General features: G+C 44.0%; 1 protein-coding gene across 4 annotated transcripts in view; it reads left to right on the plus strand.

Moving 5' to 3' along the window:
- The window catches only part of LOC137375456 (neprilysin-like), a 203,814-nt gene that overhangs the window by 175,308 nt on the left and 8,505 nt on the right, over positions 1-20,001 (plus strand). For all 4 annotated transcript variants that reach the window (XM_068042736.1, XM_068042733.1, XM_068042737.1 and 1 more), the window contains exons 18-22: positions 1,734-1,853; positions 1,945-2,078; positions 5,189-5,254; positions 7,349-7,444; positions 19,738-19,814. In XM_068042736.1, coding sequence (XP_067898837.1) covers positions 1,734-1,853; positions 1,945-2,078; positions 5,189-5,254; positions 7,349-7,444; positions 19,738-19,814 — 493 coding nt within the window. The remainder of the gene's footprint in view (positions 1-1,733; positions 1,854-1,944; positions 2,079-5,188; positions 5,255-7,348; positions 7,445-19,737; positions 19,815-20,001) is intronic.

Consider the following 20,001-nt stretch of genomic DNA (forward strand, 5'->3'; position numbering starts at 1 on the left):
AACAGTGGGATGGAGCAACAATTAGTGTGAAGCAGTGGGAGGGAGTGGTGAGAAGGTGGGTGTGGGAGTGAGCTGGAAACTGAATGTGGCGATCGAGGCAGCGATTGCGAGAGGGTACTGTTGAGGCGGGGGGGTGGGGTGGGTGCGTGTGGAGGTGGTGATCGCAGCCATTGAGGGCTGAGGGGGTTTGGCTTCAGTTCTTTTTTTTGTGTTAAATTGAGCAGCGCCATTTTTATTACTGGCAACTGTGCAGACAGTGACGTTTCAGTGAATGAGGCTGCATTTACGCATGTGTCAGTACGGCACCACCTAGTCATTGCATTGTCAGCAAACGCAGCCTAAACTTTAAGGCTTCCAGCAGGTCCCCCCTCAGTCTTTGCTGTAATAAATGTTACGTTGCAATTTATCGTTTAATAGATGTACATAAATTAACAAGCTGTGGCTGTGGTATTAGTCATTGCTCAGTGGATATCACTCTCGCCTCTGAGTAGGAGGTTTTGGGAAGCCCAACTCCAGAGATTTGAGCACACAGTCTAGGTTTCCACTTGAATGTAGTACTGAGGGTGTGCTGCACTTGTTGGAGGTGTCACTTTTCAGACAAAATGTTAAAACAAGGTCAATCTGCCTGTTCAAGTGGATGTAAAATCCCCTGTGACACTATTTGTTGACAAGAAAACCATAGAACCATAGAAAAGTTACAGCACAGAAAGAGGCCATTCAGCACATCGTGTCTGCGCTGGCTCAAAAAACTATCTCCCCAGTCTAATCCCATCTTCGAGCACCCTAACCTCTCCCCCGCCCTGGTATAAACTCCCTCATCCCTACCCTGGAATAAACTCCTTCACCCTCTCTTTCCTCCCCCACCCCAGGAATAAACTCCCACACCCTCTTTCCCCTCCCCCAGAATTAAACTCCCCCACCCTGGAATAAACTCCTTCACCCTCTCTTTCCTCCCCCACCCCAGGAATAAACTCCCACACCCTCTTCCCCCTCTCCCAGAATTGAACTCCCCCACCCTCTCACCCATTCTGGAATAAACTCCCTCACCCTCTCCCCCATCCCCGAATAAACTCCCTCACCCTCTCACCCACCGCCCCCCCCCCCCCACTCCAGGAATAAATTCCTACACCCTCTTCCCCCTCCCCCAGAATTAAACTTCCCCACCCTGGAATAAACTCCTTCACCCTCTCCCCCATCCCCGAATAAACTCCCTCACCCTCTCAAACCCCCCAACCCCAAGAATAAACTCCCTCACTCTCTTCCCCCTCCTCAGGATAAGGGACCACTCCTTCCCCTCCTCCGCCCTCTGCCCCTCTTCCCTTCACCCTCGCTCCCTATAATCCAGTTCCCCTGCTGCTGCCCTGGGGTTTCGGGTTCCCATTCCCCCCGCGCACACGCACACCCTGCTCCCAATGGCGGCGGTGGCCTTCTCTCCCTCTACCCTCCCTCAGCGCTAACTCCAGCCCCAGAAGCGGGGTGGGGACCCTCCAAAAAAAAATGCCTGGGCCCCCTCCCTCTCCACTGCGCCCTCCCCGCCCCGGGGCAGCTGAAAGAGGCAGGGAGCGGGAGATGGGGGCAAATACACAGAGGCCTAGGCTCAGGAGAGCAGAGGGTGCAAGCTGGGATTTATGAGGTTACAAAGGCTGGTTGGATAAAGGGAGTTCAAGATAAGGTCAAAGAGATTGAAATTATCTTTTCTTCAGTTAATTAACTAAAGTTTGTTTTTATGCCAGTTTTCCCAGCTGGTATTCTTCAACCACCTTTCTTTGGACAAGGACAACCAAGTGCGTTGAACTTTGGTGCTATTGGCATGGTTATTGGCCATGAAATCACTCATGGATTCGATGACAATGGTAAGACCAAATAATTAATAATAAATTGGAGAGAATGTAGGTTCATTGCCTAGCTGGACTTCTAACGGATCCGTCTGTGCACCTGATGCAGGTCGTAACTTCGACAAAGAAGGAAACCTCTTGGACTGGTGGACAAAACAGTCAGCCATGAATTTCAAAGACCTTTCACAATGCGTGGTGTACGAGTATGGAAACTTTTCATGGGACCTGGCAGGTGGTCAACATGTATGTCAACAAATTAGAAAGTTCTGTTGTACTTATTCCTGTTTACATAGGATTATATAGAACAGAAACAGGCTATTCGGCCCAGCCAGTCCATTTGTCCTCCACTTGAACCTCCTCCTGCCATGCCTCATCTAACTGTATCGACCATGACCCTCTATTCCCCTCTCCTTCATATGCTTATCTAGCTTTCCCTTTAATGCATCTATATTATTCACTTCACCCTGTGGTAGAGAGTTCCACATTCTCACCAACCTCCGGGTAAAGAAGTTTCTTCTGAAACCCCTATTTGATTTCCTGGTGACTATCTTATATTGATGACTTCTAGTCTTGCTCACAAGTGGAAACATTCTCTCTGTATCTACTCTATCAAAACTCTTCAAAATGTTCAAGGCCTTTATTAGGTCATCCCTTAGCCTTTTCCTTTTCATCCTGTCCCGATAGGTATACTCCCACATTTCTGCTATCATCCTTGTAAATCTCTTTTGCACTCTCTCCAGTGCCTGTCGATACTTTTTTCTAATATGGAGTCCAGAATTGTACTCAGTGCTAGTGGTATGGTCTGACTAAAATTCAGTACAAATTTAGCATAAGTTTACTTTTCAATTCTGTTTGAATTAATAACTGGCTGTTCTGATTAGACAAGGAAAGTTAGATCATTGGCAAGTGAGTGCTAATACCTGTGACTCTTAAGCAAAAACCCCATTCCAATTAAACATGGCAGTGAAATGATGGGTCAATTGTTCACAACACTTATGAGTTGTAGCCCCTTCATAGTAAACAAACTGAGCCACACAAACCAGATTTCATTCCTTGGCTATGTTGGGTTAGCTGACATCATCCTTTATGAATGCTACAATTACCCTGAGACAGGCAGTTGGAAGACAAAGATGTTTCTGACTCCTATACACTGACCAGTCACTCTTCCTGTATGTATATACATACTACTTATGTATGTATATCAGTTAAGAGGCAGGATTCCTCCCTTCCCCAAACCCGAGTCAAACCATCTCTTGACCTTTGTCTTATGCTGACACATATGGCCCACTCTGTTCAGGTACAATAGGGCAATTAGCAACTTTGGAAGTGTATCTTAGTAAGAATCTGTATCGTTAGAGAAATGAGGTGGGGAGGTGGTGAAAGATATACATTGAACTGGAAACACACAAACAGGCCAATCATCCCAACTATTCTCTGTCAACAATTACCCTCCATGACCAAATGTGCAAATCACACTTCCTCATCTTGTTCCTAAACCCCTTCAAGCCTTTTTCCTTCATCCACCTATTCAATCTAATCCCAAATGTTGTCATAGATCAGGAATTTCCTGCAGAGTCATAACTTCACCGGAGGTGTGACTGAGCAGGAGCAGCTGTGAGCAAATTCTTGGCCGTAGTTTGCTGCCTCAACCACCAACCCTGGAAATGAAGTTCACAGGAGCCGACTTCCACCTCCCCAACACCCTGTGTTTCAGTGTGAGCAGGGCAGTAAGCAGAATTAAAATCACTAAGGTAAATGGCTGAAATGCCTGTTGCAATTTTTAGATGGGTCATGACCGCAGCTGTCAGCACTCCTGCCTGAAATGAGGAAGGGGCTAATTAATGTATTAAAACGAGGGTCCGAGGATATTGTTAGGACTGCTTTCTCAACTTGCCTACAAACAATGGGCGGTGGAGCTTGGGAGAGAGCCATTTGCAATGCTACTGAACGGGATTAGGAACTGTAATTGGGTAAAGCTTGAAGCAGAACTGGTAATGACTTCATTATTTTTGAGGCCTTTTGGCCGTAAAAGCATCCCTAAGTTCAACTCTTTGTAGATTGGTGTGCTATCTAAATTCCACTGTTCTATTGACTCACTGGCCTCTCCTTCCACTCCCGATCTAAGTTGCTATTGGACATCCATTTCCATCAGTGCCCTGCCAGATTTCCGGCCCTCCCACACAGCTCAATGAACAATTTGCTAACAAAAAATATTCCCGCCAGCTGATTGTGGTTCAGGTCAATTCCAGGGAGCAGGCCAATCTTCCCGCTTTTCTTCACGTGGTCGATAAACCTAATAATATACATTCAATGTCTACAAAGCCATATAATTTAATCCTGTTAACCTCCTTATAATTCTGGTGAATCTACACTCTGCCCCCTCCAAGGCCAATATATCCTTCCTGAGATGAGGTGCCCAGAACTGAACACATTTCTAAATGAAGTCTCACGAGAGTTCTGTATAGCTATTCGCATATGAAACTCTTGCTTTAATCGCTCTGCATGCTTTTTTTGAGGAACATAGGAAAAGGAGGAGGCCATTCAGCCCCTTGTCACTGTTCCACCATTTACTTAGATCATAGCGGATCTATATCTTCACTCTATCTACCTGCCTTTGTTCCATAATCAGCATTAACAGCTTTCTTGGAAAGAGGGTTCCAGATTTTCACTACCCTTTGTGTGAAGAAGTGCTTCCTGACATCACCCCTGATTGGCTTAGCTCTAATTTTAAGATTATGTCTCCTTGTTCTGGAATCTCCCACCAGAGGAAATAGTTCCTCTCCAGCTGCCCTATCAACTGCTTTAATCATCTTAAACACCTCAGTTAGATCACCCTTAATCTTTTATATTCTGGGGAATACAAACTTAGCGAATGTAACCTGACCTCATAGTTTAACCCTTTTAGCCTGGAATGATTCTGGTGAATCTTCGCTGCAATCCCTGCAAGGTCAATATATCCTTGCTGAGATGCAGTGGCCAGAACTGAATACAATACTCCAGACTGGATCTCCCCAGAGCTCCATACAGCTGTAACATAATCCCCACCACTTTGCAGGTCCCTAATTGCACAGGGGAATGCACCAAGTGTTTGTACATGAATAGCAGCAGTATGAAAATTCACACCCATGTTGTCAGAAACCACACATTTCAAAACTGTACTCTGCCTTCCTAATAATAATTCAGCCTTCCATTTTGTGTTCAGGGGGTTTTCACCCACAGAAAGCAAAAGTATTCGTAAGCTCAGAAGTATTCGTGGAGACGCAGTCTCATAAACATCCCAAAAGTGAACAGTCATTGGATTCCACTGCATTTGCTAATCTAATCTATATTACGTTTTGCTTCTTAAATTGCAGCTTAGTGGTATTAATACACTAGGAGAGAACATTGCAGATAATGGAGGCATCAGACAAGCCTACAAGGTGAGACTCAGCTTCTTTTCCTCTTTAATAACAAAAACTTGCATTTATACAGTGCCTTTAATGTAGTATAACCTCCAAAGTACTTCACAGGAGCAAATATCAAATACAATTTGACACCAAGACATATAAGGAGACATTCAGAGATATGACCAAAAGCTAAGTCAAAGAGGTAGATTTTAAGGAGCATATTGGCGCAGTGGTTAGCATCACAGCTCCAGTGACCCGGGTTCAGTTCTGGGTACTGCCTGTGCGGAGTTTGCAAGTTCTCCCTGTGACCGCGTGGGTTTTCACCGGGTGCTCCAGTTTCCTCCCACAGCCAAAGACTTGCATGTTGATAGGTAAATTGGCCATTGTAAAGTGCCCCGAGTGTAGGTGGTAGGAGAATGGTGGGGATGTGCTAGGGAATATGGGATTAATGTAGGATTAGTATAAACGGGTGGTTGTTGGTCGGCACAGACTCGGTGGGCCGAAGGACCTGTTTCAGTGCTGTATCTCTCTATGACTCTATATTAAAGGAGGAGAGAGAGGGATAAAGATGTAGAGAGGTGGAAGGGTTCCGGGAAGGAATTGAGCGTAAATACATTTTCCTCCAAGTTACTCTCTTCAGCCTGTTTGAGTGTCAGTCGTGGCTCAGTTGTTAGCACTCTCACCTCTAGATTCAAGTCCCACTCCAGTGCTTGAGCACAAAAATCAAGGCTGACTGTGCAGTACAGAGGGAGTGCTGCATTGTCGGAGGTGCTGTCTTTTGGATGATATGCTAAACCGAGGCCCTATCTGCCCTCTACGGTGGATGTAAAAGATCCCATTACACTATTTTGAAGAACATTTAGGGAGTTACCCCTAGTGTCCTGGCCAATATTTATCCCTCAACCAACATTGCAAAAATAAATTATCTGATCATTCTCACATTGCTATGTGTGGGAGCTTGCTATGTGCAAATTGGCTGCTGCCCTTCCTACATTCTAACAGTTCAAAAAGTACTGCATTGGCTGTAAAGCATTTTGAAACATCGGTGGTCATGAAGGGTGCTATATAAATGCAAGTCTATTTTTTTCTCTGTTGCCGAGCATGTAATCTTCACAAACTTAATGTGGAAACTGGAACAGTTGTTCGGTTTGTGCATTGGTGTCATTTTCCAGTCATCTGGCTAGTCAACAGTGCAGGATGCTGGAGCTTTGTCAAGTGCTGCAGTCGGCTAGCTGAAGGACTGTTCAATATTGTCGTTCACGGTGTGACACAGACTGAACTCCACCACTCCCGTGAAGAACAATGGATTCATTTCACTCTGTGGTTGAGATAATGAAGTGGGAATTTAACTTGTGTTCCTTTGTAAAACATTTACTGGACCATATCTTGCTGGGATAATAATGTGGTAATGACGCATGCTGTTATTAATGTGAAAATCGGGCAGCAAATTCAGGGCATAAAGTGCGTTGCAAGTCTCCAGAATATTCTGATTGATTTATGCTGCTGCACTGTTTGCTTCACACAACAGGCTTCTCACCCTTTGCCTCCTCATTATTTTTAAGAACTTGCTGGATTTGCACATTAATTGCCCGTTAAACCCACCGCAAAAATTTAGGACATACACCTAATGGTGTAAGTAGCCTTTTAATGATGTGATAATTATTCATAATTATTACGGCTGGCAGGGCCTCTGTGTTGCTGACCTTGCCAAATTCTTCACCCAATTCTTCCCACCAGGCCCACTCTGTTCCCTGTGAAAATCGAAGTGAATGATTCTATGAATTCTGCACTTTCAGCAGGGAGCTCGTTGCAAGAAATTGCGGGCACATAGTTCATAGTTTTTCTCCCATTAAAATGAATGCACAACGGTGTAGAATCAGCCTGGTATCTCCGCACTATGTTTACAAAGTTTCTGGTGCACATTGACCAGAGGAACTCTTTCTCCATGTTGGTAGGTAGCTGAAAGAGAAAAAGATAAGTTAATGTTTCAAGTGTTCTGTCAGGGAGACACACCTGGGGCTTTGACTTCTCTCTCTATCTCTTCTCTCTCTTTCAGGTACATATACATTGTGCAGTTTCAGCATTCCCAACCTGTGCTGCGATTCCTAATTGAATGTATATTTACAGGCTTATCAATTGCATGTGAGGAAAAGTGGGAAAGATGGCCTGCTCCCTGGAATCGACCTCAACCACTATCAGCTCTTCTTCCTGAACTTTGCACAGGTGTGGCCAACTATTTTATCCTTAATTTTGTTTTGCTTTGGAGCTGTCTCAATAGAGTTTAAAATCCACTGTGCCAATCTGCAGTATTTGTGCCAGCATGTCAGTTATGAGTAAATTATGAGCCGTGTGTCTGACCATTTTACTGGTCTGTTTCTCCTATGTCCTTCTGAAGTCTGTTATTATCCTTCTCATTGTTTACTGCATTTCCAAGTTTCATATCATCTGCCAACTTTGAAATTATGCCCTGGAAACCCCAAGTCCAGGTGCTCAATATACCAAAAAGAGCAGTGATCCTAATCCAGATCCCTGAGGAACACCATTGCACACTTCACTGCAGTCTGAATAATAATCGTTCAGCACTACTCTCTGCTTTCTGCCCTTTAGCCAATTGTGTACCAATGACTGACCCTTTAATCCTATGGGCTCATATAAAACACTATGGGTTGGAAAGTACACAGCTCCTGTTGGTAAAAACAGGTCACAAGGAACAATCTCTGTGCTAGAAGAGGTAGGCCCTCTTTTAAATTAGATCAGTAAGCAGCAGACACTCGATGTGGGTCCCCAGGCAGCTCTCCAGTGAAGTGGGTATCAATGTCAGGTTGGCATGGCACTGGCTCACGGGCATGTCCCGGGGGGTGTTGGGGGGTGGGTGGTGGTGTTGGTTATTGGAGCAGGAGCAAGGGGAGGGTGGATCGTGATGCCTATGGAGTCGGGAGAGCATTCCTGCTCCTCTTACCACACTCAGGAAGGGTTTGTATTTTACGAAGAAAAGATTATGGGCTGAATTTTATTCGCGCACCACACTCTGCGGTGGCGCACTTTGAACTCGGTGACCTCTGACATGGAAGTGCATCCACAGAGCCCCCGTGATATTACGTGCAGGGGCTCATTCACATAGTGGGGGGCAGAGCGGCTGCCCCCGATGACGTAGAGGGGGCAATCGCTGCATCCATGGCAACAGCATCCGGTGCCACCACACAGGCGACGGCGCCATTTTTAAAGGGCTGCAAGCCCTTTGGTAACATTCTAAAATTTAAAGGTCCCAATCTCCGGGAAATAAAAAGAAACTTTAATTTCAACTCTAAATCCCGTCTCCCATCCCCCAATGGGTAATTTATATATTAATTTCCTCTCCCCACCCCCCCCCCGCATAATAAACTTTTATTAATATCCTGATCTTTCCCCCCTGAAATTTGTTCCCTTTGACCCTCAACCCCTTCCCACCATCCCCACAGCCAAGAAAAATTGTTTTCCCTGCTCCCCCACCCCTTACGCCCTGAAAATTTTATTCCTGCCCCCCTCCCCACCTTGCCTTGTTCTCGTCTTGGAACTCCTTACGGAGTTATGAAGGTGTGCCAGCTGTGTTTGGCGGCTGTAAAATCGATGTGGGACGGCCACCGTCTGCAGGTTAGTTCATTTTAAGTCTCATTACTGTTCATTTAAATATATAGATGAAGGCCCCGCCGTTTCCGCACCAAGGTCCCATCGCCGCCAGTAATGTGCGACGGGCCCCTCTCGACGCCGGGGGTCAAGACGGGCCCCTCCACTCTGAATTCTATCCCTGGGCGTCGAGGGGCTCTCTAACTTCGTGGTGCCAACAGGGGGCTGCTGAAGAATCTTGAATGGACCAGATCAGGCACCCATAACGCTCAGCACCGATAAATGGCCAAACAGGGGCCTTTTTTTATCAGCGTTGGGCCTCTAATCTACATATTTAGAGGCCTAACTCCCTGTTTTAGGCATTGACCTGGGATGCCTAAAAAATAGGCTTCATAAATTTAGCACTGGTACCAATGCTTGTACAGATTGTACAGAGTCTGTCCCATTGGTAAATTCGTGCATTTTGCACATGTTTTAGACCCACTTTATGTAGGTCAGTTTCTTCCCTGATGACACTTACTTCCCTTAGAGTGCATTTTAGAATTTACTGGTGAAATTAATTCAGCACAAGCAAGTTATGAAGGAGTGAAACCCCAAGTATTTCCCTCCGAACATTTTGGAGGGTTGTTCTCTCTGTCTAAGCTCCTCACATGCCTGATATGTGCTGAGCTGGCTGATCTCAACAGGAACAATGGTAGGTGTTTCTACAATTGGGCACATGCCCCTGGACACGGGATGGTTGGGGGGGGGGGCGGTAAATCAGCTGGACTTTTTCTTTCTGACTCCATTGTGCCCCCCTGTATGATGCTTGTGTATGGTGAGTGGGCAAGGTTAGAATCAGGATCTGCTGCAAGGCTCCCATGGTCAGATAGCTTCCTATTGTTCGTATTTGAAGTGCAGCCTCTGAACAAGGTACCAAAGAACCCTTTCAGAGCAATGCCACATCACAAGTCAGACTGTTGAGGAGAGGATGGTGTAATGAGATTTCACTTTTTTTGTTAAAACTTGAGAATCTATAATGTTTTTAAAAACTGAAAAGGATTTCAGTGGACATCGAAACATCTGGAGGTAGCTGAACTTTATGGATGGTTTTTTTAAAAAAAGCTAGGTTAACAAAATGTTCCTGGTTTTGACCAGTAAACACATCCCACCACGGCAGAAGGTGAAAATTGAATTCAATTAATAAAAATATGGAATTAAAAAGCTAGTCTAATGATGGCCATGAAGCATTGTCGATTGTTGTAAAAACCCATCTGGTTCACTAATATCCTTTAGGGAAGGGAATCTTACCTGGTCTGGCCAACATGTGACTCCAGACCCACAGCAATGTGGATGACTCTTACATGCCCTCTGAAATGCCCCAGCAAGCCACTCAGTTGTATCTAACCGCTACGAAGTCAATAAGGAATGAAACCGCACGGACCACCCGGCATCGCCCTAGGCATCGGAAACGACAATGGCAAACCCAGCCCTGTCGACCTCGCAAAGACCTCCTTACTAACATCTGGAGTCTTGTGCCAAAGTTGGGAGAGCTGTCCCACAGACTAGTCAAGCAACAGCCTGACATAGGCATACGCACGGAATCATAACTTACAGACAATGTCCCAGATATGACCATCACCATCCCTGTGTATGTCCTGTCCCACCGGCAGGACAGACCCAGCAGAGGTGATGGCACAGTGGTATACAGACAAGAGGGAGTTGCCCTGGGAGTCCTCAATATCGAGTCCAGACCCCATGAAGTCTCATGGCATCAGGTCAAACATGGGCAAGGAAAACTCCTGCTGATTACCACCGACTGCACCGCCCCCCCACTTAGCTGATGAATCAGTGCTCCTCCATGTTGAACAGCATTGAGGGTGACAAGGGCACAGAATGTACTCTGGGTGGGGCACTTCAATGTCCACCACCAAGATTGGCTCAGTAGCGACACTACTGACTGAGTTGGACGAGTCCTAAAGGACATAGCTACTAGACTGGGTCAGTGGCAGGTGGTGAGGGAACCAACAAGAGGGAAAAATATGCCTCATCCTCACCAATCTGCCTGCCACAGATGCATCTGTCCACGACAGCATTAGTAGGAGTGACCATTGCACAGTCCTTGTGGAGACGACGTCCCTTCTTCATATTGAGGATACCCTCCATCGTGTTGTGTGGCACTACCACTGTGCTAAATGGGATAGATTTCAAACAGATCTAGCAATACAAAACTGGACATCCATGAGGCACTGTGGGCCATCAGCAGCAGGAGAATTATACTCGACCACAATCTATAACCTCATGGCCCTGCATATCCCCCACTCTACCATTACCATCAAACCTGGGGACCAACCCTGGTTCAATGAAGAGTGCAGGAGGGCATGCCAGGATTATCAGCAGGCATACCTCAAAATGAGGTGTCAACCTGGTGAAGCTACAACACAGGACTACTTGCGTGCCAAACTGCGTAAGCAGCATATGATAGGCAGAGCTAAGCGATCCCATAACCAACGGATCAGATCTAAGCTCTGCAGTCCTGCCACATCCAGTCGTGAATGGTGGTGGACAATTAAACAACTAACTGGAGGAGGTGGCTCCACAAATATCCCCATTATCAATGATGGGGGAGCCCAGCACATTAGTGCGAAAGATAAGGCTGAAGCATTTGCAATAATTTTCAATCAGAAGTGCCGAGTGGACGATCCATCTCAGCCTCCTCCTGAAGTCCCCAGCATCACAGATGCCAGTCTTCAGCCAATTCGATTCACTCCGCGTGATATCAACAAATGACTGAAGGCTCTGGATACTGCAAAGGCTAGAGGCCCTGACAACATTCTGGCAATAGTACTTGAAGACCTGTGCTCCAGAACTTGCTGCGCCCCTAGCCAAGCTGTTCCAGTACAGCGACAACACTGACATCTACCCGGCAATGTGGAAAATTGCCCAAGTATGTCCTGTACAGTTTTGGTCTCCTTGTCGGAGGAAGGATGTTCTTGCTATGGAGGAAGTGCAGCGAAGGTTCACCAGACTGATTCCTGGGATGGCAGGACTGATGTATGAAGAGAGATTGGGTCTATTAGGCTTGTATTCGTTAGAGTTTAGAAGAATGAGAGGGGATCTCATAGAAACCTACAAAATTCTAACAGAACTGGACAGACTAGATGCAGGAAGGATGTTCCCGATGGCAGGGAAGTCCAGAACAGTCTAAGGATAAGGGGTAAGCCATTTAGGACTGAGATGAGGAGGGATTACTTCACCCAGAGGGTGGTGAATCTGTGTAATTCTCTACCACAGAAAGCAATTGAGGCCAAATCATTAAATATATTCAAGAAAGAGTTACATGTAGTTCTTGGGGCTAAAGGGATCAAGGGATACGGGGAGAAAGTGGGAACAGGGTACTGAGTTTGGATGATCAGCCATGATTGTATTGAATGGCGATGCAGGGTCAAATGGCCGAATGGCCTACTCCTGCTCCTATTTTTCTGTTTCTATGTACACAAAAAGCAGGACAGGTCCAACCCAGCCAGTTGCCGCCCATCAGTCTACTCTCAATCATCAGTAAAGCGATGGAAGGTGTCGTCGACAGTGCTATCAAGTGGCACTTACTTAGCAATAGCCTGCTCAATGACGCTCAGCTCCTGACCTCATTATAACCTTGGTTCAAACATGTACAAAAGAGCTGAACTCAAGAGGCGAGGTGAGAGTGACTGCCCTTGACATCAAAGCAGCATTTGACTAAGTATGGCATCAAGGAGCCCTAGCAAAACTGGAGTCAATGGGAATCGGGGAAAACTCTCCACTGTTCGGAGTCGTACCTAGCACAAAGGATGCTCCAGAACATAACTGCAGGAGATCCTCAGGGTAGTGTCCTAGGCCCAACCATCTTCAACTGCTTCATCAATGACCTTCCTTCAATCAGAAGGTCAGAAGTGGGGATGTTTGCTGATGATTGCACAAGGTTCAGCACCATTCGCGACTCCTGAGATACTGACTCAGTCCGTGCAGAAATGCAGTAAGACCTGAACAATATCTAGGCTTGGGCTGATAAGTAGCAAGTAACATTCACACCACACAAGTGCCAGGCAATGGCCATCTCCAACAAGAGAGAATCTAACCACCTCCCCTTGACATTACAATTGCTGAATCCCCCACTATCAACATCCTGGGGGTTACTATTGACCAGAAACTGAACTGGAGTAGCCATATAAATACCTACAATAAGTAGCTACAAGAACAAGTCAGAGGCTAGGAATCCTGCAGCAAGTAACTCACTTCTTGACTCCCCAAAGCCTGTCCACCATCTACAAGACACAAGTCAGGAGTGTGATGGAATATTCTCCACTTTACTTGCCTGGATGGGTGCAGCTCCAACAACACTCAAGAAGCTCAACACCATCCAGGGCAAAGTACCCCTCTTGATTAGCACGCCATCCACCAATATTCACTCCCTCCACCCCGGTGCACAGTGGCAGCAGTGTGTACCATCTACAAGATACACTGCAGCAACGTACCAAGGCTCCTTAGACAGCACCTTCCAAACCCACGACCTCTACCACCTAGAAGGACAAGGGCAGCAGTCGTATGAGAATGCCACCACCTGCAAATTCCCCTCCAAGCCACACACCATCCTGACTTGGAACTATATCACCATTCCTTCCCTGTCGCTGGGTCAAAATTCTGGAATTCCCTTCCTAACAGCACTGTGGATGTCCCTACCTCGTATGGACTGCAGCGGTTCAAGAAGGCAGTTCACCTCCACCTTCTCAAGGGCAATTAACGATGGGCAATAAATGCTGGCCTAGCTAGCAATGCCCACATCCCAGGAACAAAGAAAAAAAACTAGAAACCAGGTAATTTCAAGGATACCAGCAGGGGGTTTGACCTGAGAGCTACCCTCTGTTGTGACAATGGAAACTTTTATTTTTTTAAATTCATTTTTGGGATATGGCCATTGCTATCAAGGCTGACGTTTATTGCCCATCCCTAAATCCCCTGAAAAGATGATGGGTGGGCCTTCTCCTTGAATCACTGCAGTCCATGTATTGAAGGCATATGGTGTGTTAGCTTTTATTAATAGGGGGATCGAGTTTCGGAGCCACGAGGTCATGCTGCAGCTGTACAAAACTCTGGTGCGGCCACACCTGGAGTATTGCGTGCAGTTCTGGTCACCGCATTACAGGAAGGATGTGGAAGCTTTGGAAAGGGTGCAGAGGAGATTTACTAGGATGTTGCCTGGTATGGAGCGAAGGTCTTACGAGGAAAGGCTGAGGGACTTGAGGTTGTTTTCGTTAGAGAGAAGGAGGAGGAGAGGTGACTTAATAGAGACATATAAGATAATCAGAGGGTTAGATAGGGTGGATAGTGAGAGTCTTTTTCCTCGGATGGTGATGGCAAACACGAGGGGACATAGCTTTAAGTTGAGAGGTGATAGATATAGGACAGATGTTAGAGGTAGTTTCTTTATTCAGAGAGTAGTAGGGGCGTGGAACGCCCTGCCTGCAACAGTAGTAGACTCGCCAACTTTAAGGGCATTTAAGTGGTCATTGGATAGACATATGGATGAAAATGGAATAGTGTAGGTCAGATGGTTTCACAGGTCGGCGCAACATCGAGGGCCGAAGGGCCTGTACTGCGCTGTAATGTTCTATGTTCTATGTTCTATGAAGGTGCTGTTGGGTCGGGAGGATTTTGACCAAGTAATAATGAAGAAATGACCAACAAATCCAGTTCAGGTTAGTGAGTGACTGGGAGGAGAAAATATGAGGCAAAAAAGAAAGTTTAACTGCTCTCAGTTACCAGTGACAATACTTCAAGTAATACTTTAACCCACAGAATGCACTTCTTTTTCTTGTCAGCTAGCTTTACAATAGCATCACAACTGGATTTAATGTCAACATTTATTTCTATTTTCTCTCCTCCCCAATAGCCATTTGGCTTGGATGTTAGGACTCCGCAGTATAATCATTTTAATGTTAGGAAACAACATTAGAAAAATCTACATAGTGATTAAGAATCTACTTCATATTTTAGCCGAAACATTTAAATCCTGTATTAAAATTCATGTGAGTATTTAAAACGTCTTCTTTGTCCTCTGAGATGTTAATATAAATACTGGAATTGATATTATTAATAACTCTCACAGATGCATTTTCACTAAGATGCAGAACTAATTTTTAATCACGATTCATTAGCTTTCAAGTGATCGTTGGACATGCAATTAAGGATCCAGTAGTTCTTTATTTTCATATTAAGAAGCCCATATTAAGACAGAGTTTCATTCTGCAGGACATTATCAAGGGTGAAAAGATTAAGCGAGAACCAGAGGGCGCGATGAGGAGATATTTTTTATGTAACGAGTTATGATCTGGAATGCACTCCCTGAAAGGGCGGTGGAAGCATATTCAATAATAACTTTCTAAAGGGACATGGATAAGTACTTGAAAAACTTGCAAGGCTATGGGGAATAAGCAGGGGTGGGTGAGACAAATTGGGTAGTTCTTGCAGAGAGCGGGCTGAATAGTCTCTTAATATGCTATATGATTCTATGAAAAGATACAATCAGGACATAATGATTAGATCATAACACCAATAACAACTAGCATTTATATAGCACTTTTAACGTACAGAAATGTCCTGAGATGCTTCACATGAGCATAATCAAACAAAATGTGACATTGAGCCACATAAGGAAATATTAAGACAAGTAATCAAAAGCTTGGTCAAAGAGATAGGGTTTAAGGAGCGTGTTGAAGAAAAATAGAGAGGTAGAGAGGCAGAGAAGGTTAGGCAGGGAATTCCAGAACTTAGGGTCTAGGCAGCTGAAGGCACAGCTGTCAATTTAACTGCCTGTGGATTGCAAGTAGAAGGGAAGATTGAGACAAGTGCTCTGTCGAAGAAGGTAATAATTGAGAGCACTATTGGACTTGGATTTCAGACAGTAAGGCTGGAGTTATCATGATTTTTTTCTCATTGAAATAAATGGGTGGAAATTGGCAATCTGGTAAGTTCATGAGTGCCCAATCCCAGCCAAGACTTTTTTCTAGACTTCTATATGTGCAATTTTCATGGCATTGGACAAAGAATTGATGCAGTAATGATCTGTACACTTAATGTATTTAGCGCAGTTTTGTTAATGTGCTATTGACATCTAGTTGTATGATTTAGATATTGCCAGAGCCTTTTTTAATTCATTAAGATGTATCACTGTCAATGCTGGCATTTACCACCCATATGGAAGTGGTATTGGACATTCTTCTTGACATAGTGTTTTGACAAAACTGAATGGTTGGCAAAGGCACTTCCAAGTGAAGAATCAGCCGCATTGGTGTAGGACTGGGGTCATGACATGCTTCCTTCTTTGAAGGACATTGGTGAGCCTGTTGAGTTTTTAGGACAATCCAACAGCTTTCTGGTCAACTTTATTGATATTAGATATTATTTTCTAGATTTTTTGCAACTCAACTCAAATTCTTATAGTAGAATTTGAACTTGCACGCTCTGGGTTATTAGTCCAGTAATATAACCAGTACACTAACATGGCCTTGTATTATCTTGTCCAGCTTGGTACCATTGCCTGATTCTATCATGACAGATTAGAAAGAAAATACTAGGCTGTGGCTGACCAATTGTTTTCAACTAAGTTCTTCTTTAAAGAACATGACTTATTATTAAAGTAACCCCCAGACGTTACTGTTGGAAGGTAGGAACATCGGATCAGGAGTAGGCCATTCAGTCCCTCAGGCCTGTGGCACCATTCAATAAGATCATGATTAATCTGTAACTTAACTCCATTCACCTGCCTTGGCTCCAGATCCTTTTATACCTTTGGCTAACTAAAATCTGTTGATCTCAAATTTAAAATTATTGAGTTAGTATTGACTGCTTTTTGTGGGAGTGAGTTCCACATTTCTACCATCCTTGCCATACGGATGTTTTTCTAAACTTCTCTCCTGAATGGTCTGGCTCTGATTTTTAAGGCTATTACTTTAAGATGAAAGCTAATATCACCAACCGATATCATTAAGCTGCCGATACCATAAGATATTAGAGCTCTGATTAAGCATTTATCCTCCATTGAGGTAAAAGCACTAAGAACAGCCCTTTCCAAACTTCCAGGCGCTCAAAGCTTTTAAAGGACTGTCAGGGGAAATGAGAAGAAATGTGTTTGTGCAGTGAGTTGTTGTAATCTAGAATGCACTGCCTCAAGGGATGGTGGAAAAAGATTCAATTGTAACTTTCAGAAGTGAATTGCATAAACATTTGAAAGATAAAAATCTGCATGACTAAGGTGAAAGAACAGGGGAGTAGGACCAATTAGATAGCTCTTTCAAACAGCCAGCAGAGGACCGAATGGCCTATATCTGTGCTGTCTGATTCTATAAATCAATGATTTGGAGAGTAAGTATATGTACTGTCATGGTCCTGTAGTTTTTTTTCGGAATATGCAGTTTGCCTTTAAGGCTTGCAAGGGATCAGTATTGCTTTAAGAACCAGCAAGCCTCATGAGTCATAGGAAGGTGCATTTTCATTGCCTGAGAAACAGCCATTTGGAGACTGCGATTCAAAGGGTGCATTCTCGTTACTGTAGATATAGCCACTGGGAGTGAGTCTCATGCGATACATTTGTTGTAATTCAGTTTTGAACTGGCTTTTGGTTGAAGACAGTTTGTTCTAACAGACACAGACAGCTGTGCTGTTTAGCACTTGAAACTTGAAATCCTCTCAGACATTTAAACTGAAGAAATAGGAATTTAGTCTGTTTAATTATTATCTGTCAAAATTCTAAAACATCAAGCCAAAACGGAGATCTCTGGTAATTTGAATTGAAGAAAGGGACGTTAGACTGTAACAATCTTTTATCCCTCAAAAACTCTAAAGTCAGATTGATTCTGTTGAAAGTGCTTACAAGTCGTTAATTGTTGAAATTCGCTGGAGAAGGAAAGCAACATTCTGTGAGGACGTCAAGCAACATTCTGTGAGAACTTCAAGCAACATTCTGTGAGGAATTCAAGCAACATTGGACTGTAAATTTGCTAGAACTCTATTTTTTTTCTATTTTAAATGTTGTTTATATCTTCATAGTGTTTAAGAATTTAGTTTTTTTTAATTAAACAGTTAATTTGTTGATTGAAAGACACCTGGTTTGGTTAGCCTCATTCGGGGGTTAATAGATGGTACAATTTGGCTGGGTCTTTCTTTAATTTGGAATGTTTTAGATGATATGTTAGGTAATCTGTGGAGCGAAGGGATTGAATTATCAGTGCATCTCTCCCACCACAATCAAAATCGTATATTTTGATTGGGGGCTTTGACTGGAGCGGTCGATCGTAACAGTACAAATATGACTGAGTTGCCTGGGGTTTAACCAAGGCTCAGTTAACATTATTTGGACATCCTAACATAGTTCTGTAGATACTGTGCTGTAGTTGCCAGTAAAGTACATACGAACGTATGAATTAGGAGCAGGAGTAGACCACTCAGCCGCTTGAGCCTGCTCCGCCATTCAATAACTTCATGGCTGAACTCATTACTCATTATTTTCACCTACCCCCGATAACCTTCCACTCTCTTGCTTATCAAGAATATATCTACCTCTACCTTAAAACTATTCCACCGCCTTTTGAGGAAGAGAATTCCAAAGACTCACGACCCTCAGAGAGAAAAAAATTCTCCTCATCTCTGTCTTAAATGGGCGACCCCTTATTTTTAAACAGTGACCCCTAATTATAGATTCTCCCACAAGGGGAAACATCCTTTCCACATCTATCCTGTCAAGACCCCTCAGGATCTTATATGTTTCAATCAAGTCGCCTCTTACTCTTTTAAATTCCAGTGGTTACAAGCCTAGCCTGTCCAATCCTTCCTCATAAGACAATCCCCCCAATACAGGTATTAGTCTAGTAAACCTTCTCTGTACTTCCTCCAATGCATTTATATCCTTCCTTAAATAAGGAGACCAGTACTGTTCACAGTACTCCAGATGTGATCTCACCAATACTCTATATAGCTGAAGCATAACCTCCCTACTTTTGTATTCAATTCCCCTCGCGATAAATGATGACATTCTATTAGCTTTCCTAATTACGTGCTGTACCTGCATACTAACCTTTTACGATTCATGCACAAAGACATCCAGATCCCTCTGCATCTCAGAGCTCTGCAACCTCTCACCATTTAGATAATATGCTTCTTTTTTATTCTTCCTACCAAAGTGGACAATTTCATACCTTCCCACATTATACTCCATTTGCCAGGTCTTTGCCCACTCGCTTAACCTATCTATAATCCCTATGTAGCCTCCTTATGTCCTCTTCACAAGTTAGTTTCCAACCTATCTTTGTGTCATCAGCAAATTTAGCAGCCACACCTTTGGTCCCTTCATCTAAGTCATTTATATAAATTGTAAAAAGTTGAGGCCCCAGCTCTAATCCCTGTGGTACACCACTCGTTATGTCTTGCCAACCAGAAAATGACCCATTTATGCCTACTCTCTGTTTCCTGTTAGCTAGCCAATCTTCTGTCCATGCCAATATGTTACCCCCTACACCATTAGCTTTTATTTTCTGCAATAACCTTTGATGTGGCACCTTATCAAATGCCTTCTAGAAATCTAAGTACAATACATCCACCGATTCACCTTTATCCACAGCACATGTAAGTCCCTCAAAGAACTCCAATAAATTGGTTAAACATGATTTACCTTTCACATAACCATGTTGACTCTGCTTGATTACCTTCAATTTTTCTAAATGCCCTGCTACAATATCTTTAATAATAGCTTCTAGCATTTTCCCTAACACAGATGTTAAGCTAACTGGCCTGTAGTTTCCTGCTTTCTGTCTGCCTCCCTTTTTGAATAAAGGAGTTATGTTCACTATTTTCCAGTTTATTGTTATAAACTGAGTAATAATGATTGTCACTCATTGCTTTGTCAGGTGTGGTGTGGAATGTACAGACCGGAGTATGCTGTCAACTCTATTAAAACTGATGTGCACAGCCCAGGTGAATTCAGGTGAGGGTTTTTGACTCTTTGGTATGACATATGACTTGGAAGTGTCCTTCGTTTTATCAAAGACACACATAAACTATTCCAGTGCTCTCCAGGACAGCTTTTCTTCTTCCACCCTCCACAATCATGAGCTCATTCAAATCTATGCTCCCTATCTTACCTCACAGCAGGAATATTCACTGTAGCTTTC

The sequence above is a fragment of the Heterodontus francisci genome, chromosome 11 (assembly GCF_036365525.1).
Source record: "Heterodontus francisci isolate sHetFra1 chromosome 11, sHetFra1.hap1, whole genome shotgun sequence".
NCBI classification, from domain to species: domain Eukaryota; kingdom Metazoa; phylum Chordata; class Chondrichthyes; order Heterodontiformes; family Heterodontidae; genus Heterodontus; species Heterodontus francisci.